General features: G+C 44.5%; 1 protein-coding gene across 1 annotated transcript in view; it reads left to right on the top strand.

Annotated features, from left to right (window-relative positions):
* LOC133359101 (uncharacterized) overlaps nt 1-25169 on the top strand; it is a 600431-nt gene that overhangs the window by 498081 nt on the left and 77181 nt on the right. Inside the window, exons 12-18 of the mRNA XM_061577486.1 lie at nt 218-335; nt 10136-10311; nt 12196-12307; nt 14488-14675; nt 17684-17757; nt 20342-20375; nt 21534-21647. Of these exons, the coding sequence (XP_061433470.1) occupies nt 218-335; nt 10136-10311; nt 12196-12307; nt 14488-14675; nt 17684-17757; nt 20342-20375; nt 21534-21647 (816 nt within the window). The remainder of the gene's footprint in view (nt 1-217; nt 336-10135; nt 10312-12195; nt 12308-14487; nt 14676-17683; nt 17758-20341; nt 20376-21533; nt 21648-25169) is intronic.

The following is a 25169-nucleotide window of genomic DNA, read 5'->3' as shown; positions in this document are numbered from 1 at the left end:
GAAACCATGACAAGACTTAAACAATGAAGAAATCACCGCACCTCACCATCAGTGGCCCCCGGGGCCCCCCCCAGGGAGGAGGCTGCTGCTGCTGCGGTGCCGTTTGTGTTGCCATCGCTATCACAAGTGCTCAGTGGTCAGCCTGATCCCCCATCTAGCTCCTCTCACACATGGCGACGTACATGACTCTTGAATCTCCCTGTGTCTCATCACACAGTTGATGGCGATGTCAAGAAGATCGAGGAGGCGGCGCTGGAGTTTGAGAAGAGAACGTGCGTCCGGTTCATCCCTCGCTCCAACGAGACCGACTACATCTACATCCACGCGTGGGAGGGGTGAGACACAGAGACCACGGAGACTACGTAGAAAGGGACACTACAGAAACACGGACACTATAGAGACATAGCTATTACAGACACACAAACACTACAGAGACATGGACACTGCGAAGACATGGACACTGTGGAAACAAGAACACAATGTGTCAGACACTTCAAAGACACTGACTCTACAGTTTACATAGATGCAGACGGTAGAGAGACTCAGACGCTGCAGAGACATGGACATTTTTCTATCCCTTTTTGATATTTACACCCAATAATCACTAATGGCAGTAAGTGCAATGTGGAATTGATAGCCTAGTTAGGAGGTCTGGTCATATGATGCTTGATCATTTACAATATCTAACACAAACAGGTTTGGAATTGCTATCCAGATTGAGGGTCTCCTGATCACATGACTATACAGAGGCTGGTTCAGCTGTTTTAAAATGCAGAAGAGAAGTTGCAATCCTGTACCCACAATACTTGTGATTAATTCTGTAGACTCCATGAGTGTGTTAGTTCATGGCATATAACAGGTTTCAAAGACAGAGTTACACAGCATTCCACATGTGCTCTGATAAAGAGGCCTACTCAGGCACAAGCATGGGCAGCTCAATTTGTTAAAGACTGAGAGATATTGTGAGTCACTCTTGAAATAGCTGCCCTGCATAAATCTTAATGGTATATCCAACGCTCCCTAGAGCAAGGATAATGAAGTATGCTTTGTTATAACCCTTTGTTTTAATTCTTGGACAATGATATTTCAGTTCAGTCTGTACTGTACTGTATACTCGCCACAGTGGTGAAGTATGGCAAGTTCCTGCTTAGGCATTTAAAACTGCTTGATGTAATGGAGCTGTTTGTCACTGTGCATTTGATGAGGGGAATTAAATGTTCAGTTAGCTCATGACTTCTGTTTTTTTTATGTGTACAGTTTTACCCAGTAATGGATCCATCACCACTCAACTTTGGTGAAGGCCATGCTCATTAACCATATCAAGTTCAGAAGATCAGTCTGAGTTTAGACTGTGTTTATGAACCAGGGTTGATAGTCTGAATAGATGTATTCCATTTATGTGCATTGAGGTCAGAACACACTAAAGTAACACAGACACTACAAGGACATGGACATGACAGAGCCATGGACACTACAGAGTCATAGACACATCCATGGTAAATTATTTTCTTGCCCAGTACCCTCTGCTTGTTGGACCAAGGAGTAAATGTCTACAGACCTACCCAGTTCAGGGGATTGTGAGGTAATAGAGCCCACTGAAGTGGCCTGATGTGTAGTCTCGACCAGAGCAGCATCTCCGTAGTGGAGGTCATGTGCTCCAGAAGGACTAGGATATACCTTGTCTTGGTTACCAGTCGGGTTTGCAGCTCTTGAACCTGCTGGCTTATGAGAAGTGCCTTGTAGTGTCGAAGCTGCATCTGACCTTAGTCCATCCAGATGTTGGTTCCAAGATGATAGATAACTGAGTCATTTGGAGGAAGCAATTGGCTTGGTTCACCACCCAACCATGGTCCTTGAGCAATTTAAGGACTACATCATTCTCCAGCTAGAGTTTGAGACGTGTTGCTGCTCTGATCAGGTCACCAGATTTGGGTAAATGTGAACACCCTTTTCTAGCCGCCAGCAAGTTCATGAGTCGCTTGGTGAACAGCCTTGGAGCAGAGGCCAGGCCGAATAGCGATGGCCAGTACGTGTAGTGTTGCGCTAGAGCACAGAGCCACAGCTACTGGAAGTACTGCAGGTGCATGAAAACATGCAGGTAGGCATGCATTGCAAGTAAGGCATTTAGCATTCTTACATCCAGGATTACCATTGAAGTCCACATAACTTTTCTGACCATGAAACATCTGGAGTAAAACCCCAGTCCTTGTTGATTGGCAGCAGCATATTGAATGGCTTGAATGTTGAGAAGTAGTGACATTTCTTTGGTGAGCGTCTGAGAGAGCTCTGGATGTTCCGGCGGAGATGAATGCTTGAACTCACTGAAACGTGGGGCTCCTGGAAGTCCAGCTTATAGCCTTGTTCCCCAATGACTCAGACCCATGTGTCTGGTGTCGTACATGCCCACATAGGTATACAGTCACCTATGCATGCAGGAGACTAGGGGGACCAGCCGCTTTACTTGGCACTAACAGTGCTGCTAATGCTTGTATGCCATGGTGGTTGCGTCAGTTTAGCACTGTGGGTATTTGAGCTTCTCCCTTGTTCTGCCTCCGGCAAAGCTGGACGTGTAGGCTGGTTTCCTGCTGCTGTACCGGGACTGGTGTCTGGAGGCCTGCAGGGGACAAAATGACTTATGTGCCTCTGCCTTCTTGCCATCGTAAATCGTTACATCAGGTCCTTGTGAGAGTGGCTCTCCCCTTCGAATAGTACAGTACACAAGACCACCCTTGAATTGGTGGGCAGTTGTTCCCTTATGTCAGATCACCCTTCTGCCCGTTACAGCAGAAGCCACCATCAGGGATGTGTTTTTGAACAAGTATCTTCTCGCGTCGAGCTAGGCCTGGTGAAACTACTGGTCCTCCTCCATGGGCCTGAGAGAATTTCCATCGACTCGGGAATGAACTTGGCTATGAATGCCATGTACGTAGAGATGTATATGGCGGAAGCTGCAGCACAATGACCTTTATCCATGCCCCGTTCGTAGCATCTGGCAGGGCCTAGCAACAGGGTGACCTTGGTGCACCTTCACTACCATAGCCGCAACCACATGTGGTATGAAGCGAATGTATAAGGGTCCACCTTGCCCAGTGCATAATGGGCATTGAGGTTATGCCTGGTCCATGTTGCCTCGGCTGGTTTTTTCCATTCCCCGCAGATCTACTTCATCAGAGATTCTGGAAGCGGAAGAGTTGTATTTCTTGCTGGCAGACCCCTGGTAAGAATTGACTTCGACTTGATTGGCTCCAGTTGTTTTGGTTTCAGAAGCTTGAGCTTGATTTTCCTCGTCAGTGAGCACAGGCAGTCATGTGGGAACGTCCATTTCTCAGTTCTCTCTTTGACGAATCTCGGTCCAAGGATTACTCTTGCCAATGAGGAGTTATGTCGCATATTCGGTCTTTTCCAACTTGGCTCTCCTCTGAACAACTTCTTTGTCACAGCCTCCTGCATGAAGGTGTGCATCTGATGCTTGTTCAGCTGCATCTCAGGTTCCTGGAGGTTGATGCTTCCGCAGCAAGAAATGGGATAAGTGGCACTGATCTCTATCCTGTGACATCCTGTGACAACAAGATGTTCTTGTCTGCCCTAGCAGATTGCGGGGTCTGTGGCAAATACATCAGCTGTCTGGTCTGGACCATAAGGGCCTCCATAAGGGCCTCCAGAGCTGCTCTGTCACTCTGATGAGGACGTTCTTGCCCGCATGGAATGTGCGGTCAAGTTCCCGACGAGGCTTCTGTTAGATCCATCCCCCTTGTCCACCTCTTCTCCTAGAAGAGAAGTCTCCCCCGCGATGAGATCCTCTTCCCTGGACGGCTGGTCAGAAGAACTGACAAGCGCCTCCATTACTAACCGTCTTCCATTGTTTTCATCTGGTGTGGCGGCTTGGATCTCCTAGATTCGCACAATGTGTATAAGTCTGCCCGCTGTACACCCCGAATTTGTCCGAGCCTTTATCGACAGATTTGCTGGCTCTACGGCTGGCCTGAATAATAAAGTCGCCACGGGGAGTGGCTGACGTGTAGTGGCTCTGACAGTCCTGGTGGCACTCCAGAGAAAAATGGTGACCGCAAGTTGCCGCGCAATCTAAGCACGAGCCATGCTCTGGGCTGCAAGGCTTACATGACATGACCCTTTTTGTGGGAACGGTGACATACCAGGGGGTGCACACTTCAGAAGACTTGCCTCTCCACAACCTGCTAACAGAGGGGGCCTCTTTGATGGTGAAACATTGGAGGAAAGTTGTGAGGCAATTTGTGCAGCTTAGCCCACTTGGCAGTTTTTACAGCCAATGACTTCTCTCTCATTTATTGAAATAAGAGAGATTATCGCAGTCAGCAAGTTATTCTTATCATAATTGATTTCAAGACACGTTAAACAAAAAAGTGGATGTTGGCACTCATTTACAATGCACACCTACAGTACATAAGCGAACTTTTAGGCGACAAGTGTGTAATGGCATTAAAATAACAACAGTTAATCAAGCTGTGTCACGAGTATTAGAGTTTTTAAAATTTGGATGTGCATCAAAAACCAGACAGTCCAAAGAGCGAAAAAAGAGGCAAGAAAGGATAGACATACAGTTTCCTAATTGTTTGAGAATCTGCATTAATATATCGTAAATATGCAACTATTAACTAGGATGGTTCTATCCTGAGCTGCAACTTGTCCCCAGGTGCAGAAAGAAGTGAAACTTATAGGGGGTGGAGAAGTGTGACGATGGCCTGGACGGGAACTTTCTGCCCACCCACGAAAGCCTTATCTGCAGCACATTTCGTAGCTGGAGGGGAATTGCTACATTTTAAGAATAACATTGGAGCATTTACCGGTATAGGATGAAGAGAAATACCAATTTTTTCCATGTATACATCATAGCCCGTACTGGGGCTGTTCTGAGCCAGCGTGGCGTGGGTCAGGAAGCATAGGTTACCTTCCTACTCCACAAGGCAAGCTATGCAACTGATATACCAATGTGTGACATCTTCTTATATATAAAAGTCTCCGCGCGCTCGCGCTTGCGGGGGATTTGGCTCTCGGACGGTGGGGTTTAAGACCTAAATAATTTTCCAGGCGGCACGCCCTAAGCCCCGTGGTGGGTTTAGGCTATTCCGTTTTCCCGTCCGTAAACTTTAAAGTAGTTTAATTAACACATTTGTGCCGTTTCTATTATTCATTATTTACTTATTGCGCGACATCGACCGTACCAAGTGACGCCAATTGCGTGGGGGGGGGGCGGACCCTGCCAAGTCATGCGCGTTCGCTCCAGCTCACGGGAGACATTTTATTTTACGCGTTTAACATGGAATAGATAATCACATCACGCTGCCGATTTATCTTCACAGTGTGATGTCCCCTTCCCCCCCCCCCCACCCCAATGCGTGCAGTTACTCATATAAAGTCCTTAGATATTAATTTTATATTATTAAAGCGGTTACATAGTATTATTATGGCGAGGGCGGGGGGATGGTGGGGGGGGGGGGCGGGGGTAGCGGCCCAGCTCGCAGCCTGGCAACGTCTCACCTCCTCCGGCTTGCCAATCTAGGCGAGGCCGCGCCAATGTATAGTACAATTTTATTCAATCTTTGGCTAAGAACTCAGGTTTATTGTTTACTATTATTAAACAAATACGTTTACAAACATTACAATGATAATGTTTGTGTGCACATAACAACTCTGCTTCATTCTTTACTATTATGAAACTAATAAGTTGCCTAATACTCTATTACTATTATGTTCGTGTGCAGAAACTAGATGCGTGCGCCTAAAGTCGATGTCTGTGTGTGTGAGTCCATGTGTTTGTGTGCGTGTAAGTCGATGGGTTTCTATGTGTGTGGGTCCATGTGTGTGTCTGTCTTTTTCAAATGGACAACGCCCCGTGTGTGTGTACGTACAAGTGTTTGTGTGTGTGTGTCAGTCCATTTGTGTGCGTATCTGTCGCTGTGTGTGTGTTAGTCCACATGTGTGTGTTAGTTCATACGTCTGTGTTTCACTCCATGTGTGTACGTCAATGCGTGTGTGTGAGTCGATGTGTGTGCATGGCTCCATCTGAGTGTGTAAGTCAATGTGCGTTTGTGTGTCGATGTGTGTTTGTTAATCTATGTGTGTGTATCTAAAGTAGATGTCTGTGTGTCACAGTCCATATGTCTATGTGTGTGTAGGGCAATGTGTGTCAGTCTATGTATGTGTGTGTAAGTCCATGTGTTTGTATGTGTGAGTCGATGTCTGTGTGTGTCAGTCCATGGCTGTCTGTAATAGTCGCTTTGTGTGCATGGCTCCATGTCAGTCAGTGTAAGTCCATTTCTTTGCGTGTCTGTAGCTCCATGTGCGCATGTGAGTGAGTGAATGTATGTGCTTTATTGACCTGCTCAAGGCCTATGATACCATCAGTAGGCCTGGCCTCTGGGTTGTTCTTCATGCTTTCGGAGTCCCTCAAACTTTGCTCATGATCCTTAAGGACCTTCATGATGGTGAGCGGCCCCGCGTAAAACTACATGGCCGTCAGTCAGAGCCATTCCCTCTACACCTTAGGGTGTAACAGGGATGTCCTCTGGCTCCACATTATTTAACACGTTTTGACCACGTAGTTCGTGAAGCCTTCAATGGCTGTTCCCGAGGAATTACCATATGGAACAGATACAATGGGAGGCTGATCGATTCCCGGGTGCGGTCAAGGGATGCCTCCCTATTGCTCAACCATGTTATGTATGCCGATGCTCTGGTGATTGCTGCTCACTGCGGCTGAACCTGGAGCGTGCCACTAAGAGGTGGAGCCTTACTATCAGCCCCACCAAAACTAAGCATCTGCCTGGGTATTTTGTACCATCGAACAATCCACCCCCACAACTCACAATTGGTGATGCGGTAGTTGTGGAGAGATTGCCGAGATTCCCATACCTGGCCAGTGTGCTCATGACCGGCTCCGGTTTAACAGCAGAGGTCTCACTCCAAATCAGTCGAGCGCCATTATCTTTTCATCGGCTGTGTTACGCTGTGTGGAAGCTACCTGGTCTTTCGCTCCATGAAGCTCCAGGTCTTCTCGGGCACGGTAATTCCCTCCCTTCTCTACGCTTGCGAAACGTGCACCCCCCTAATGGAACATTTAGGTTAGCCTGCTAATGATCCTTTCCTGGATTTAACCATATATGTGTGTGTGTGCGTCTACGTTGATGTGTTTCTATGTGTGTGGGTCAATGTCTGTGTGTAAGTCCATGTGTGTATCTTCCTTTTTTGCCCGAGCAACGCCGGGTACTTACCGCTAGTAAAGACATATAGATGACATGGTAGAGCTGTGTTTACGTTGAACTGATGGACCTCAGGTGAATTGCACACTTAAACACGTTCCTTCGGAGTGGGCAGGTAGGAACTTGGTTGGACAGCGCATTCGTGCACGACAGACAGACAAATAATCCCTGGTGGGCAGTGTGGAACCTGTTGTTCCTACCTGTATGTATAAAAGATAACTTGACTTTAGGTAGCCAGGCAGCCAGCCCCTTTAACTATCGCCACCCCCCTCCCTTAGACCCCTCCCCTGAGCACACCCCCCCCCATATCCTTAGGCCCCTCCCCTGACCCCCCCCCCCCTTAGGACCCTCCCCTGACCACCCCTCCCTCAGGCCCCTCCGCTGACCCCCCCCCCTCAGGCCCCTCTCTTGACTCCCCCCTTCCTTAGGCCCCTCCCCTGACCCTCCTCCCGTAGGCACCTCCCCTCTTCGGACCCAGCAGTAGGTCTCCACCAATCAAAGAGCTGTTTATGTTATATATTTATTTATGCACGACAGACAGACAGTCAGACAGACAATAAATCCCTGGTGGGCAGTGTGGAACATTGTTCCTACCTGTATTATCCCAGCTATTTGCAGGGCTTGGCCCAGAGCCAGATTCGAATATCTTGAGCCAAGCGTAGTATGGCTAGGTTCTGGCTCCGTAAGACACCAGTAGAAAACCACTTTTCCTGTGCTGGCCCCGTGCTGGCATGGCATGGATGTGCAAGTGGAAAAGGGGTATAAGGGAGACAACTGAGTTCAATAGTGATAGACACATTAGCCTTGCACTGCATATACAGGCAGACCTCGCTTAGCGCTCAAGATGCGTTCCTGGAGAATTGAGCTTGAATCTAATCGGCGTCAAAAGGGGTCATTATACCATTGTAGATATGGAGGTCCGTTCCCGACAGCGTTTTCTTCTAAATGGGGTATAGATAATAGCACTCGTAATAATACAGATGTAAATATTAATTTCATGAATAAAATAATATATACTTTTATTTTTTATTTATTATGGACTGTAATCACCAGTGCTTCCTACTGTATGCCTACATGGCACAGCGGTGGGAGACGGGGTTGGAGGAGCTACTGCCGGGAAGATGGGCCAGGCTTAGACCCGTATCTACCTGACACTCACCAGCCTTAACCCACCTTAGCACTTGCATTTTAAAATCCAAAGTAATATTTTTCCTTGACACTTTGGTAAAATTGACATAATTAACACTCGCAGGCCTTTTTCCAGACATTAAGGGTCGAATTTGCAACAAAAACGAAAATAAGGCAAGAGTGAGACCATGGCAGAGCAAACAAAAGTCAGTGAGCGGGGTGTGTTTTAAAAAAAAACTGGTGAGCACTTGGCTCAGACCGTACGTCGCTCTGATTGGCTGAGCGAATGTAAACAAAGATGGCGGCGGGTGCGCTTCCTTGTGAATTGCTGTGTTCTCTCGTAAGCACATTTTAGATTCTTGGATTTTGGTAAAAGTTTTATCCAGGACAAAGAGCACTATAACGAATCAGTGTTATACTGGGTAGTGCTAAGTGAGTTCTGCCTGCATATAATTTGTTAATGAAGATCTCAATTCAGAAACCAACCATGTTCAAAAGATGGATTTAGAAATGGTGGTTTGTATATACCTTATACATGCCATGCAGAGAGTAACTACATATCAGAAGGGAAGTTATGCAAGGAGATACACTGTTGCCAAAGTTGCTTACAGCAACAGTTGAATAATTTTTCTGAAAATTGGAAAGGGAGAATAAATATTAATCACCTCGGTTTTGTCAATACCAATATCCGCCATTCGCCACTCAGTGATGGTGACGTCACCATGGCACCTGTGCCAGGCCAGGTGCACTTTGAGGCCACATGAAGTGTTAAAGGCTCGCTGACAGGAGGTCATGGGTTGACTGACTGAGATGACTGGTAGATGCACCAGCTGTGCCCCCTCCTGTGCCAACTAGCTGCATTTTAGCTCCCGGCACTCCGCTCGTTGTTTTGAGTGTTGCTTCTCTGCCCTCCGTTGTTGGAGGGCAACTGCCTCCAACTGGCCAGTAGGGTCCTTCACAAGCCTCCTCCATAGATATTAGTTATTATATAGTTAGATCATGATTGTAACAAGCAATCAGAGTGAGTAACAGGAAATGGTTGAAGAACTTAATAAAATAAAGGGAAAACACGTTTAATTTGCATTGTCTGGCACCCCCTCCCTTGGTCATCCCTTTAATGTTTCATGTTGCCTAACTATCATTCCTGTATCTACAGGTCCCTTTTATTTCTTTATTAATCTGCTTCAATCCAAGGAGTTTATGCCCCAGTATAGAAACTCAAATGGCTGAACACGCGCTGACCCATAGGGCCCTCAACATGACCTACCTCCCTCTCATCCCTCCCGTTCCAGTGATCATTTCATCTGCTCGATTAAAATTTTCTCAATACCCGCTCCACTCAGACCGGTTCTTCACCATTTGTATAAGTTGCATCTTGAACTGCATAGTCCCAGAAATGCCAAGGAAAACCTCAGTTACCCTCCCCGTGCCCTCGCCCTTCAGTCATCCATTCTTTTAAACATTTGTTGTCAGTGGTAGTGTCGTTTATGGTGAAGGGTTGTATTATAATATGTGTGGGTGTGTGATGATAATTATATGTATATGATAGAAGTGACATCCTGGACTCCTGCAAGGTAATATCTCTTGTCCAATAACCATGTTGTTATAACAAAATCAACTTTATTCTAACGATTCGTGGAAAAGATGGCACAAATAGAGTCTGTCATCATGTCACTGCAAAAGCTGGTTATCTGTAAGCGGGATGATTGACATTCATTTTCTAAACTGTGGGAAAGTGGTAATGGAGTCTATTGCGGTTGTCTCTGCAGGAACTGGTCGTTCCTTGGCTGTCAGGGTAGGGACCAGGCGCTGTCCTTGAACCCCGGTAAGGTGACCAAGGGCGTTGTTCTGCACGAGTTCATGCATGCGCTCGGCTTCTACCATGAGCACAGCCGCAGCGATCGTGACAACTACGTATTAGTGCTGAGTGACAACATCAAGCCAGGTACGTGGCTGCCTCTGAGTTGCTGCCAAAGAAGGTTTCACTTCACATTGAACAAGTGGTGGCAATATTTAATTGGCTAGGAGGACACTGCCTTTTCTGTCACAGCTGATAAGGGTATCTGCCCAATTGATATGTTAGACAGCCCTCATGGATGTGTAATGTATGACTCCGGAGACAAAAAAACTGGAGAGGCACCTTCTTATTTATTATTCGCAACTTGCACTGGTACACTCGCTAGTGCATAACACAACAATGAGTACATCCGCAATTGCTACTCCTGATCGCCAGTCGGCGCTGCTACACTACAGATGTATCTGTTAATTTCACTCCTAAATATTGCTGTGGACAAGGTACAATTGTTGAAGCTACCATTATGCCACTTTTTAACTTATTTAACACTGCTCATAGATCAGCTACTAATGAAACACTAAACAGATGAATCCCCCTTTATTATAAAGAACCCACTATTGTGACTTCTACTTAAAATCTCGCATCACTTGATGCAAGAAGAATTCTACATTGGGCCCTGTTCATTCTAAAATCCTTATTGGAAAATCTGCACTATACTGAGCTAAATCAATAATCCCACTGTCAAACTCAAGAAACCTACGACGTCCATCTAATTGTCTTCATACTATTGTAGAGGAGTAAAATACGCGTTGTATACTGTTAACAGAGGGCAACCAAGGGCGAACAGGTGCGCATGTGCAACATGAGTTTGCACGGGCAAACCATCACCTAATTAAGGGGAGAAGCAGGTGAAAACAGGGATCGACCGGTTGTGCACGTTGAGACCGGAGGAGTTGCCAGGGAGATGGGAGATAAGGGGTGATTAATGGGCTGACAAGCGCCAGCCTGGCGAGAGCCTAAAGAGACGCACGAGAGGTCTCAGATAATTGGCAGGGGGAGATGCTTTGTGTGGAGACAGTGCGCGGAGTCGCTGAGAGCAGAGCGCAGGATAGCGAGGTGAAGGGTAGATAAAAGTGGGGAGAAGAAACATAAATGACCGTATAGTTATAGGAGTGCCTACAACTGGTGCATAAAAATGTTAATGAAGTGTAAGCAGGTGACTTGTTACAACGTGTCAGTCTTGAGTGATTTACAAAAGAAGACACTACACTATCACAAGAATTATAATAGGTGACGAAACCTTTGCCGTTGTAGTACCAACGTTTTGGAACAACCTTGTTTCCTCCCTAAATATCCTAAATCTTCCTTCAAAAAATATCCCGAAGCAAAAGATTTGTGCTGGATACAACCACATTGTCCAATGTAATTTGTAACTTTGATACTTACCAGTGCATCGAAAGTAACATTTGTTGTTTTGTTACCTTTCCCAAGCTCGCATTTATTGTTGAAAAATCGGCAGGAATTTATATACTTTTGCAATTTGTACTTATATATTTTTTATCTATTTTACATTTTTTTTGTGATTTTCTTAGCTTTTTTTATACTTTTCACTCCAATCGTTTTTGTATTGTTTCTTGTAACTTTCTGACCCACCCCTAATGAGCAACTATGAAAAAGAGGTTCACAGCTAATCAGATTTCTTCACGATGAATACAGATTCTGATTATAATTCGAGCTGTCAAACATTTCTAGCAATCAGGGAGGAGGAGGCGATTGAGCAGAGTTGGGCAGCAGAGAGAATAAGGACAACAGGGCTTCGAGTCTGTGTTCAAACCGGTCACTCCAGCCTACAAACCTTTAGCAACTGAGCTTCACACGCAGTCCCTGAGCCTTCACTGCACAGAACCTTTCAATAGATGCTGCTTAATCATGAACGCCATTTATGTGAGAGAGAGGGTACTTATTGTTGTTTTTAAAGAAAATGTGATGTTTAAGTGAAGCATGCTCTACCTTAATGTCAATATCTGTTTTCAGAATGGAAGCATGCAATGGTGAAAACAATACTCCATGAGACCAACCGTGAGACCAACCGTGAGACCAATACGATAACTCCGTATGACTACAGCTCCATCACCCACTACGGCATGTACGTGGTGCTTCCATGTTTTACCTTCACAGGAATTGTGCATGAGAAATATGTAATATTCTGTATTTTAGTGTAAATCATTTTTTATTATCAACTTATTTTCTTATTCAATCGCACAGTTCTGTTGTAACAAAGGTTAATGTGTGTAATTGGTTGAATCACAATGGAAAACAAATATTTATTTTACAGGACTTGTAACCAGGGAGTTGAACCGATATATTTTTGGGTATGGTTCTGGTTAACCCAAAACTGATTGAACTGATTGCAGTTTAGTTTAACACGTAGGCTTTCGCGACCAATGTCATCCATAAGAGGTTTTGTGGCTTGACTAGTGACGAATTCACATGTTCTGTTTATGTGACAACTCTTATTAGTTGGCTGTGTCGGGTGGTGGCGGATTTTAACGACACATTTATATATTTATGCGATCTAACCCAAAAAAAACCTCTTATGGATGATTGCGGTTCATTTAGTTAAAAATGGGCTCGGATGGTTCGGTTCCAGTTATCTGTTTTCTACAACTGGGGGAAACTTTTATGATAATACAAATAAACTAAATCGCAAAATAAAGACCTTGGGTAGCATACATTGTAGGATATACGAGGTATTTTTTTGAGCTAATATGCAATATATGTAAAGTTGTGAAAAACAAACGCAACTAACAGAGAAAAACGGAGGACGTGGATTAACGACGCATCCGAGGGCACACGTTGGCTAATTGTGTGCTAAACATGTAATGTGTGATAAGATTCTATGCTAAGCCTGCGTAGGTAATTAGAGATGTTCTTGCCAGCGCTAGGAAATATAATATGCTATGCCAGAACATTGTAATAAATACAGTACCATTGATGTGCGTTTGTGCACCAGCAATTCTGAAGCTAATTACTTACCCGTTGCATGGAATTCGGTGAGCCTCTGCCCATGTAAGTCTCGGTCTCCGGTGTTCTATCTTTGTGTGCTCTCTCTACATTCTCCCACAACTCGTGAATCTCAGCCGTCCTCTCTGCTTCATAGTGATGGTCACTCAAATCAAAATGTACAGTAGATTTTTTTTGTCAGTTACATTAAATTGTGCATATTAAAATGTCAATAATTTAATTTCGTTAAGTTATTTGGTGTAAATGTAATGTTAGGTATTCATTATTTGTAAATGCAATTTCAATATATTATGAAATCTAAAATTTTAAGGACATACTGCATGACCATAAAGGCTCTCCCCAAATACATCAGGCTATGAGAGGTTTTACTGTAAATCAAATGCATTTTTGACTCAACATTTAATTTAACAAATAAAATTAGTTCAATATTTAACAAAACAAGTTAAATCAATGCTATTTATTTAGTAAATGTATATCCAAAAAGAGAGGGTATTCACCAGCTGACTACGTTGCAGGCCCAGGAGTCAGCAACCAAAAGAACAAGATAATTTTTTGTTCGAATTCGGTAAAAAAAAAAACTCAATATTTCAAGAGCTGAAATGCACGTGAATAACGTCACGGAGCAGTGCTTTAAGAGCCGCATGCGGAGTTGCAGGTTGCCGAGCCCTGGGCTAGACTGATGCATTGCATGCAGAGGACTGCAGAACATTGTCGGCCACTGTGCGTTTATTAACGCAAAACTGCATTTATTTATTTAGGGTAGCCTTTCTGGTTTACCCAAAATTACAGCGTACCTAAAATTCCAGCTTCCTTCAGTCTAGCTTCAAGAGGTTTAACTATTATATATCTGTGTACCTGAGCACGTGTGAATTTGACTCATTGACAAGTTAATTTGCCTTGGAAAAAATACCGATGCCTCAAGGGTCTGCATGCAACAAAGTAACCAATAACATTCCACTTCTATCACTATCCCACAATTGTGCACACATGTTCTCAAGTTGGGCATGCCTTGCATGTCGGGCTTAATATCAAATCCATTGTGTGTAATAGAAAACTCCTGGTATTTGCATGTGCCTGATTGTATGTTGAACTTCTTTTGCACCGTACATAGCAAACCGTGCAAATCACAGCTGCGGGGAAAGGACAACAAACTAAGCACAACAAGCAGTTCTAAAGAAATTCGTTTTCAATTTAAAGAAATCAGTTTTCAACTTAGATATAAGATATGATTGGAGTAGTGGTGTGCATTAGTCTGTAATGACATTGGCATTTTTTTAATGGTTCTCCTCTGTGTGCCCCCAGGACTGCTGGATCTAAAGATGAGCACAGCCCCACCATGCTACCCAGAGATACCAGCACCATGCATCGCTTTGGTGGCGGCCACACCCTGAGTGATGGCGATGTGGAGAAGATCGAGAAAATGTTCGACTCCGAGCCGGCACCACGGAAACGAAGAGGAGCATTCTTGTATCACCAGAACGTATCTGCAGGTGCGAGAGCCACAGCCATATTGACAATTCGATAAGATGAAGCAGCTTTACTGGTAGTGGTGCGTGAGCACAGGGTGATAACAGTCCACTTCACTACCCCCATAGGCAGTTTTTCTCACAAGACGTGAACAGGTGGCCACCGGATGCCTGAAAAATACGTGAGACTGTCGAAGCTGCATGCAGTAGGAAACATGGTGTCTTCTTGGCTGCCGTGAGCATAGGCCGGGTGCTGAATCTTAATGTAACATTGGCTTTAGGTTTAAGGCAATGTTCGTGGAAGTAGTGGGGAAGAATTTTCAGCATGTAATTTTATTATACAGGTAGGAACAATGTTCCACACTGCCCACCAGGGATTTATTGTCTGTCTGTCGTGCATAAATAAATATATAATACACACAGCTCTTTGATTGGTGGAGACCTTACAAACAGCTCTTTGATTGGTGGAGACCTACTGCCGGGTACGGAGAGGGGAGGTGCCTAAGGGAGGAGGGTCAGGGGAGGGGCCTAAGGATATGGGGGGTTGGTCAGGGAAGGGGCCTAAGGGAGGGGGGTAATGGGAGGGGCCTAAGCAAGGGGGAGGGGCCGATAGTTAAGAGGGCTGGCTACCTGGCTGGCTGCCTGGCTACCTCAAGTCAAGTTATCTTTTATACAGGTAGGAACAACAGGTTCCACACTGCCCACCAGGTATGAGTTGTCTGGCTGTCATGCACGAATGCGCTGTCCAACCAAGTTCCTACCTGCCCACTCCGAAGGAACGTGTTTTTTGGTCAACCCAGCAATCGTGATAGTGCAGTGTATGTGCCTTGATCTGATTAGATGCTATTTTGACAAGTGGGGAAATCTGGAGATTTGCGCTCTAGGTCAAAAGTGGCGCCACAGTGGGATAGAGGGGGGCTAGAGCTGATGCCCCCCACCTGGCATACTGGAGGGCTAACAATAAGCTTACCTCACCACCCTCCCCTTACTGTGGGTGACAATGGGTTTAGCTTGGCATTGGATAAAAAAAATGTAACCAGATCAGATGATCAGATGACCTTGCAAGCACCCAAATATGATAGGACAATTATGTGCATTTATGTGCTATGAAAAAGGGTCCTTGCCTGAAACGTCACATTCGATTTTTTTCCTCTAAGGCTGCAGTGTTATTGATGCATGTGAGTTTTATATTATTATTGATTTGAAGCTTTCGTGACTGCAGGAATCCATACTCTTTGGTTCTTTTGGTAAAGTCACGTAGGTAGAAAATAATAGATCACGACGTTTCGATCGCAACACAAGTAATCGTCATCAGGTGAGACAATTACAGCAAGAAAACTGCTGAAATAGGCGAGAGAGCTGCCGTGACAAGTGGTTATATAGGTCTGAGCTGGGAGCAACCCAAGGGTAAGTGGGCGGGGCTGGAAGTGGAAGGCTGCGTGTGAGACACGGGGGAAGAGGTCTACCGTGGCTGCGTGTGAGACAAGGGGGAAGAAGTCTGCCTCGGCAAGAGTGAGAAATCGGCGGCAGGGGGGGGAGAGAGGGGGGTCAGAGATACACATTCACTAACACAGCCTCTCTCTCCCGCTGCCACCGATGTACTATGCCCAACCCCTCTCTCCCCCCTTGCCTCCCCCTTTCTTATCTCTGCCCACCCCCCTCTCCCCCCCTGCCGCCGATCTCTCACTCTTGCCGAGGGAGACCTCTTCTCCCGTGTCTGCCTCTTCCCCCGTGTCTCACACGCAGCCTTTCACTTCCAGCCCCGCCCACTTACCCTTGGGTTGCTCCCAGCTCAGACCTAGATAACCTCTTGTCACGGCAGCTCTCTCGCCTATTTAAGCAATTTTCTTGCCGTAATTGTCTCACCTGATGACGATACTGCCAATGCAGTATCACTCATTAATTGGCTAATTTGAAGCGTGTCTATTCAGCTGGTTGCTCGGAGCTTATTTAATTAACGTGAAGTATGATAACGATGCTGTAATATATTCCATAATTAAATATCTACAATACACTCCAAGTGGATTTCTTAGCCGAGTGTGAGACAGTAGTTCCTGGTTGAGACAATGGAGCCGAGGGGGTGGGACACCACGAGTCTCAGAAACAGCTTAAGTTGCACACCTTGTAACCTGTATACATTTCATTTAAGGGTTACTTATGGATGCAATGATGTAACAATATCGTTTTAATATTTAAATGGACTGTAGTTCATATTCTTGGTTCTTTCGGTAAAGTCACGTAGATAGAAAATAAAATAAGAATAACATTTTTTTAAAATAATAAAAGCAAAAAACCCACGACGTTTCGATCGCAACACAAGCGGTCTTCATCAGGCGTGATATGAATTTCTGCAGTCAAAATTGGACTGTAGTTGTGCAATTCACACGTAATTATTACACATTTAAGCAAACGAAGAGGTGTAATGGGTCAAGCAGGTTGATGTTGCTATGTGGATTCACAGACATAAGGTGCTTTGGGTTTCTGAGGCATCTAGGTATTATATAAATGCAAACATTATTAGCTATGAAGCTGGATACAGATATGAAGTCACATGGCATGCACAGTCGCAACATATTCATCGCGGCTCTATGTTACTAACAGACAAATTGACAAACAGGTTGACGGAGCTAATGCATCAATGTTTTCAATCTTGGTTTGATGTACGATTTCTTAAAAGTATTCGGAAAAGGTGACTGTCATTCATAAAATCACAATGTTGACAGCATAACCAGATTAACAAGTAGGTTTTCGCGGACTCTGACTGATAACAGGGATGCCTGACAAATTTCTCCAATTTTGATGGATTAATAACGTGAATATTATTAAAGAATATGATTGCAAACGACATTGAATGACACTGAACAATTAAATTTGCACTTAATCAGAGGCATATCAGCACTTCACCAGCTTGATAATACACCATGGTCGTGGTGGTGGCACTGAGCAGACTTTGCTGAGTATTAGCAGAGTGGAGGGGTGACTTGATTGTAATCATGTTGTGTGTGTGTGTGCTCGTGTGCCCTTTTGTGCAGGAGCTGGCCCCATGCTCAGAGACGTTGGTGTCTCGGATTACTCCCTCGTGGATGTGGTGGGAGTCTGGAATCAGGTACCATAACTGTGGCTTTATTGTGACTTGTAAAACCACCAGGTTATTTATACATTCTAGCATTCATCATAATGTAGTAATTAGGAATGTATTTAAAATGCATGGACATAGAATCTGCACAGCCATCTGTAATAGGGTTCTTTACTCTTTAGCATAATTATGTTTTGAAGGGGAGGTGACATGCCCTAGCGGTAGCGCATTCACTGCCTTTTGCAGAAGGGTTTAAAGTTCGAATCCAGTGGCCTCCCTGGTGATAACTGCAGGTGTAATACCTGTATGGCAACATATTATTCTGAAACCTAGGTTGATTATGTGCCTCATGTGGTTAGCATGGTGCCTACAGTGTAGTGTTTACACAATGAATGTAAACAGTTGCCACCTGCCTGACTTACGTGGTTATGGTGGCAACCTGAAGGTAATCTACTTTGAAGGCAATGGATAAATTCCCCTTGCTACCTTGGGGGATAGGTTGTGAACCAAAGGCTATGGGAGTAGCCATAAATAAATCGTCAAAAAGCAATGACAAACCACTACTGCATTTGCCAAGGAAATCATGGCCATAAATAGCAGTATTAATGGCCATAACGGAGTAGATGGGGCTTCACAGAGTGATAACACCTCGCCCGGGAGAGACTGTTATGGGCAGCAGATCACATTCGACCATTGTCCTGTGACTGAGCACAACAAAAACATTCTAAGCACAGCAACTTGGAATGTAAGAAATGTATACCAACAAATACATTTTAATGCAAGAAATTACAAGACTTGAAATAAATTAGGACTGAGTGAAGTTAGATGGTATATTAGTCGATAATATACAACCAATGGAAAGTTGTGAATCTATTCAGGAGGGAACCTACATGGGAGAGGAGTCTGCATTCTGCGAGACAACCAGGCTACAAGCTGGTTATCGAGCTATTTCGCATTGTCTGAGTATTGCTTGTGATATTCAGATGTAAATCACTCTTAACATGCATCTACAGCATTTTATGAGGAGATAAGGCTAAAGAACAGTGTAAATCTCAGGAGATAGAATAGATTATAATTGGACCATATGGATTTGGGGAAGGGAATGGGTAGTTAGTGACAAAATGTGATTTAAAGCACATCCCAGAAGCAATGGCGGAGCCAGGATTTTCAGGTAGGGGGGGCAACCCCTCCAGCCATGAAAAATGATAGGAGTTGTAAGTAAGTTAGGACTTGTCCCTTGCTTTTATTCGACGCGTGTGCGGCAATGGCGCAGCCATCGATCGAGGGTTGAATTCGAACCGCGTTGTGTGATCGGCATTGCGCTTGCTAAAGGTATGCCTTCAGGGAAGTCGTGTACTGTATACGCAACTGCGCACAATTCTGAGTCACTTATAACTGCTTTGCCGTTAATTATTGCCAATTATGGACTCAGACTATTGTCCTGGCACGTAATAATATGCTACACAGTGGCAGTGGGGGTCGCTAAATGTCGATTTATTACTAATAATAAGGGATTTCTATCGGATCATTGGGGGGGGAACGTGCCACCCCACTTCTCCCCCACTGGCTCCGCCAATGCCTAGAAGATTATGGGCTTTGAAGAGCCCAGGTGACCGTAGTAGGAACCAGACTGATTAAAAAATATTAATTTACGGTTTTGAAATGCAATTCTTCATTCAAACACATATCCTAGAGCAGATTATGGAAGCGACCATATTTGTGTTATAGGTAGGATGATAGTGACATTTAGGAAGTCATAGAAACTAACTGGGACCCCTATAATCCATGTGCAATTATTAAAAACGGATTGAGAAATGCAGAAAAAGTGTGTAGCAGCTGTCAAAAGTAGATTATGCTCTTAAAAATACAGATGTGCAGATAAAATAAATATAAATATACTTGTTGAGGTGGCAAAATAAATTATAAATGAAAGGTAGAAAGAAATGGATGGCATCAGAAGTATGTTCCTTATGGAAGAACAGAGAAGAATAACACATTGGTCCACAGTTGCTATCAAGAAATTGTAACAGGAATGTAACCCAATTTTTCCCATTGGAACAAGGTTTCTGCATTCGTTAATTCTGCATTCGCGAGCGTTTTCAGGAATGTAACCGTCACGGATAGAGAGGGTTGACTGTATATGTACATATATGCCTCCTTGTTCCCCATGATGAACATGCCTCCATCTTCTGTGCTGTCTTGAGATGAAGTTGCAGGCAGATGCTGTACAATTTTTTATTCTTCTATCTGGTTTTGATTGCACTTTGTATTTAACTGAGTTGTGTACATATGTTTTATATCTCTGTTTTGATTTGCTATCATACGTTTTTCATTGCCAAATCACTCTTACAAATATACTTGACTTAATAAAATAAGTATTTATGTTGTTTTATACTATGCAATTCGCTTTTTCAATATATTTTCTCTTATAACCGAGATCTCCCTTGAAAGGAAGACTTGTCGTCTCAATGGGCTTTCACCTTGCTCAAATAGAGGTTATTCCTGTTAAAAGTCTTCATCTTTGTTACGTCTCAAAAGGCCCATTCTTACGGAGAATATATGTTGGTGTATGACCTAGTAGGTGCATGACAGTCCTTGTCTTTTGATATTGCAGCTACCCAAGGAAATTAAGGAAAACAAAGTGCGAGGTATGTGTTGTTGGCTTGTTTTTTTTTTTACAAATTCACAATAATTGTATTTCTTTGCGTTTGGCGATAGCATCTTACACTTACTAGTATTTACAAGCATTTCTTTAATTTCTTACACATGAGCATCGAGCTTTATGGTTAGCTGATCCGTGTGAATTTTACTGCAAAATTCCGCAGGGGAGAGCACACAGCTTAACTAGGATTCAAACAGTGCTCTGGACATCGTTTTTTGTTTATTTTTTAAATATTAGTCACGGGTAACCTACCTTTCTCCAAATGCCAGCTTTTGGAGGTTTCACCAAAGTTCTAAGCAATGATATTCAGACTAATACCCATGTATGTTGTCTTCTGAACAATGTTGGGTAGTGGCAGGTCACGCTGCTACACAATGTTTAACACTTATAGAGAGTGCACATTGCCACTCGGCCATGATGGAACCCTCTACATGTATTGCACAATGATTCATTGAAACCAATTCTTATGCTCCAGTGACATGCATCAAATTGTGCGTGTATGAATCGATTATTTACAATCCATGTATAATTATACGCCAATGTTACATTTTACATAATATGCCTGTTACATTTAGGCTAATAGATCCAACAAAAACTGCAAATATTTGGAAAAAAATACCATTGTAATAAAAAACTACACACGAGAAGGTATTCTTGAATCGAATCGTAACCCTTAATTGAGACAATTCATTGGAGAAATGTACATTGAACCGCTTTTGCACCATACATAGCCAACCATACTTTTTGGCGGTGCCAGAGAAAGACGACAAAATAAACACAAAAAGCAGTTTAAACCAAATTCTTTTCAATCTAGACTTAAAAGTGCATAATTCCAGTGGCTTCCTAATATTGGAAGGAAGATTGTTCCAGATGGCTGCAGAAGCGCATCTGAAAGCATGCGATGCAGTGAGATCACTGGGCCTAAATCATTGCTTGTTATGTCAACACCTGCCATGGGAAGCTGCTGGCACTTCAATACGCCGTGCGTAATCTGTGTAAAATTAATGCTTCATTTCTCTGCCACTCATCTCTCAGCATAGATGCCTCCCCACTGAAGCGATCCCTGGCATCCCCTATCAGTTTTGAAGTGGCCTGTTTTTGACTGCTTGCTAGACACAGCCTTTCTTCTGCTGCTCTGCTTTAGGTGCTTTCACTGGGTGTGGAGTCAGTGACAGAGTCTCCGCAAAGAATGGCAGCCGCTGGCCCCAGGACCGGAATGGCAACGTCTACATCCCATACAAAGTGTCTTCAGACTTTTGTGAGTAATTACGTTCATAATTATTAAACAATATGATGAATATTAACAATAAGAGATTAGTATAAATATGTAAATGGAATGGAACCTGTTACAACATCACACTGGTTCACGACTCGACTCGTAGATAAAGCACACCTCCATCTATGCTCCCTCACAAAAGACAAACGTTGCCCATTGTGGGTTATCGCATCACAGATGTTACCATCTTACCTATAAACGTAATTCTTGTCTGTCTGTCTGCGCACGCCTATCCTTGTAACGCTTTTAACTGAAAAACTGTTGGGTTTATATTTCAACAAATAACACAGATACAACAATCTAAGCCCCGGACAAAAAAGCTATTTGTTTTTGCCCTTGGTCCAATGTAAACTAAGAAAACCATACTTTGTAACAATTTACGTTGATCGTAATGATAACTTTGAGTGCGCCACAAACAGCACGCATCTGCACATGTGCGTAAACGCCGACTCGCGGTAGCCCCTAGCAACACAAACAAGCTTGGCGAGCGGCGACGATTGGGATGGAGGTTCTTCTTCGCGTTAAAAATGTCAAAAAGAAAAAAATTAAGCCTCTCCAAGATAAAAACAAACACAAAGAGAGTGGCGCTGTGGCGCATAAAACATATAGTGCGGGACAAATAACGAAGGCACCTCAGCAGCACCGGCTGAGGAAACTGAAAAGCAGCATGCCAGAGACTGCACAGCCACTGCAGCAGCCCAAGATGAGGTAAATCCTGAACAGCGTGCATGGAGACAAGCTACAGACTGCACAGTTACTTCTGCAGATGCACACGCTGAGGTAAATCCTAAACAGAGTGCATGGAGACAAGCTACAGATTGCAGAGTTACTTCTGCAGATGCACACGCTGAGTTAAATCCTAAACAGAGTGCATGGAGAAAAGCTAGAGACTGCATAGCCACTGCAGCAGCATGGGTTAAAGAACACGCTGAACATTCTGCATCTCGACAAGCCAGGGAACACACAGTCACTGAAGCAGCACGGGCTGAGGAACCACAACATAAAAAATGGTGCGCAAGAGGCAAGTCCGTTATGCTGCTGCATCAAGAACAAGAAGAAATTACCCGTACTGGAACAGAGCAGCTTTAGATTACCAACCTGAGATCGATAATTATCAGTCCATGGTGATATTAGGCTGTATGTCAATTACTTGCGAAGAATGTGGTGCTAAAAAGTGGAAAGGAGAATCCAAGGCAATGTGCTGCAGTGATGGAAAAGTCAAACTTTGCCTTGTGCAGACCCCACTTGAGCCACTGAAATCCTTGGTATCTGGCCATACCCCAGGGTCTAAACACTTTCTGACCAACATCAGGAAGTACAATTCTTGCTTTTAAATTACTTCTTTTGGTGCAACAAAGGAGATAGTGGGGCCAGGATTTATGCCCACCTTCAAAGTTCAAGGCCAAGGCTATCATCGAATCGGATACATTCAGCCACTGCCTGGTGAAGGGCACAAGTTTATTCAGATATACTTCATGGGAGATGAAGGTAACCAGCGATGCAGCAATGTTCCTGCTACCAGACTAGAACTTGTCCTCTCCCTCCAAGGATGTTCAACCAACACAATTTATTGATTACAAGTTTCAAACATGCAGCCCAATAAGTCACATCCAATCATTATCAGGTTGTAATCAGTGCATCCAAATTCTAATGGGGGAGCACACACGGAGGTTCAATGCCCCAACTTGTGGTGAGGTTGCTGTTCTTATGGTGGGTGAAGAACATGGTAAGAGAGACATTGTGCTTCGATACCAAGACCACACCATCAAAAACATTCCTGAGACAAACAGAGCATATGATACTCTACAATACCCCATGATGCTGTGGCAAGGTCAAGATGGGTACCACTTCCAGATTCCTCAAATGCTGCTGCCATCATGTCTCCCATGCAGCATGTCGCGGGTTACAGTTCACATGTTCCAGCAAGCAGTGAAGCAGTGAAGCAGTGAGGTTCAGCAGCGTGATGTTTTTGTTACTGTAGTGTACATTACTGTACACGTATGTGTATAGTAATTTGCACTAGATAATTAATTTATATTCTACTAGCGGTTAGTCCCCGGCGTTGCTCGGGCGAAAAAGGCAGACACATGTAGTTACACACACAAATCGACTGACACACACACGTAGGGTTACACACACATACATAGACTGAACAACAACAACCGCCATTCGCCAGTAAGTGGCGGTGACGTCACCACAACACTTGTACCAGGCTAAGTGCACCTTGAGGCCACGTAAAGTGTCGAACGCCCGCTGGCAGGAAGTCACGGGGCAGACCCAGATGGCACAGGTCGACTGACTGAGACGACTGGCTGATGCACCACCTGTGCCCCCTACTGTGGCAACTTGCTTTGCTTTAGCCACCCGGCGCTCCGCTCGTTGTTGTGAGCGTCGCTCCTCCACCCTCCGTTGTTGTTGGAGGGCGACTGCCTCCAACTGCCCAGTAGCGTCCTTCACGAGGCTCCTCCACAGAGGCGGATCTTGACACCGCTGGTACCAGTCATCGGCAAGTCCACTCAGCTTTACGTTCTCCTGTACCACATCACTCCATGTCTTATCTAGCCCGTGCCGGGCCGTTTAGCCCCCTCGATCCGGCCGAACAAAAGATGTTTAGGCATGCGGTGTCTGGCCATGCGGGCTACATGGTTCAGGCAACGCAGCCTTACCTGGCGGAGGAGCTCGCCGATGGGACTTTGTCCACATCTTTCAAGGATTTGTGAGCTCCTCACTCAATGCAGCCTGGTTAAATCCAGGATGGATCGTAGGCAGGCCATCCTAAATGTTTCCAACCGGCGAAGACACACATAGATAGACTGACACACACACAGCCCTACACACATACACATGTGACACACAGACATCTACTTGAGATACACAGACATGGATGAAAACACATATGGACTCACAAACGCATTGACTTACACACACACATAGAGTGACACATGTATAGACTTACATACACATGTGGACTAACACACACACATACACAAGGACGTACATGGCCACATCTCAGACTGGCAGACCGTCGCAGCGTCATAAAAGCGCAGCAAAAAAAGGGAAAATTTAGCAAGCTAAAAATAAAGAGTTTTGTGCACACCAACATTATTATTGTAATATCTCCCAACGTATTTGTTTGATAATAGTGTAGAGGAGTAGAGGAGAGTGGTGGCGTCGTGTGCGCTGTCCGGTGCGGTGACATCACGGGACGTGGGGTCGCACGCGCTGGGCAGTGCACGTGACGTCACGCCTCAGAGGGTATTTAAGGGAGACCCCGTGACGTAAGCGGGGTCACTGGAGGAACGGGGATAGTAGAAGGGGTGAAGAGGGAACCAGGGATAGTGATACGTGATAATAAACCCTTGCGGAAGCCCCTAACTCACCTCCGTCTCCGAGTACGTCCGTCGGAACTACTCAAGAATAGTAAGCGAATCAACGTGAGTTCTTATCTGCACACAAACATTATTATAGTAATGTTTGTCAACTAAATGTGTTTAATAATAGAAA

The sequence above is a fragment of the Lethenteron reissneri genome, chromosome 64, assembly GCF_015708825.2.
Source record: "Lethenteron reissneri isolate LAM-NWPU_2019-01 chromosome 64, ASM1570882v1, whole genome shotgun sequence".
NCBI classification, from domain to species: Eukaryota; Metazoa; Chordata; class Hyperoartia; order Petromyzontiformes; family Petromyzontidae; genus Lethenteron; species Lethenteron reissneri.
This window is presented reverse-complemented; position numbering and strand designations above follow the sequence as displayed.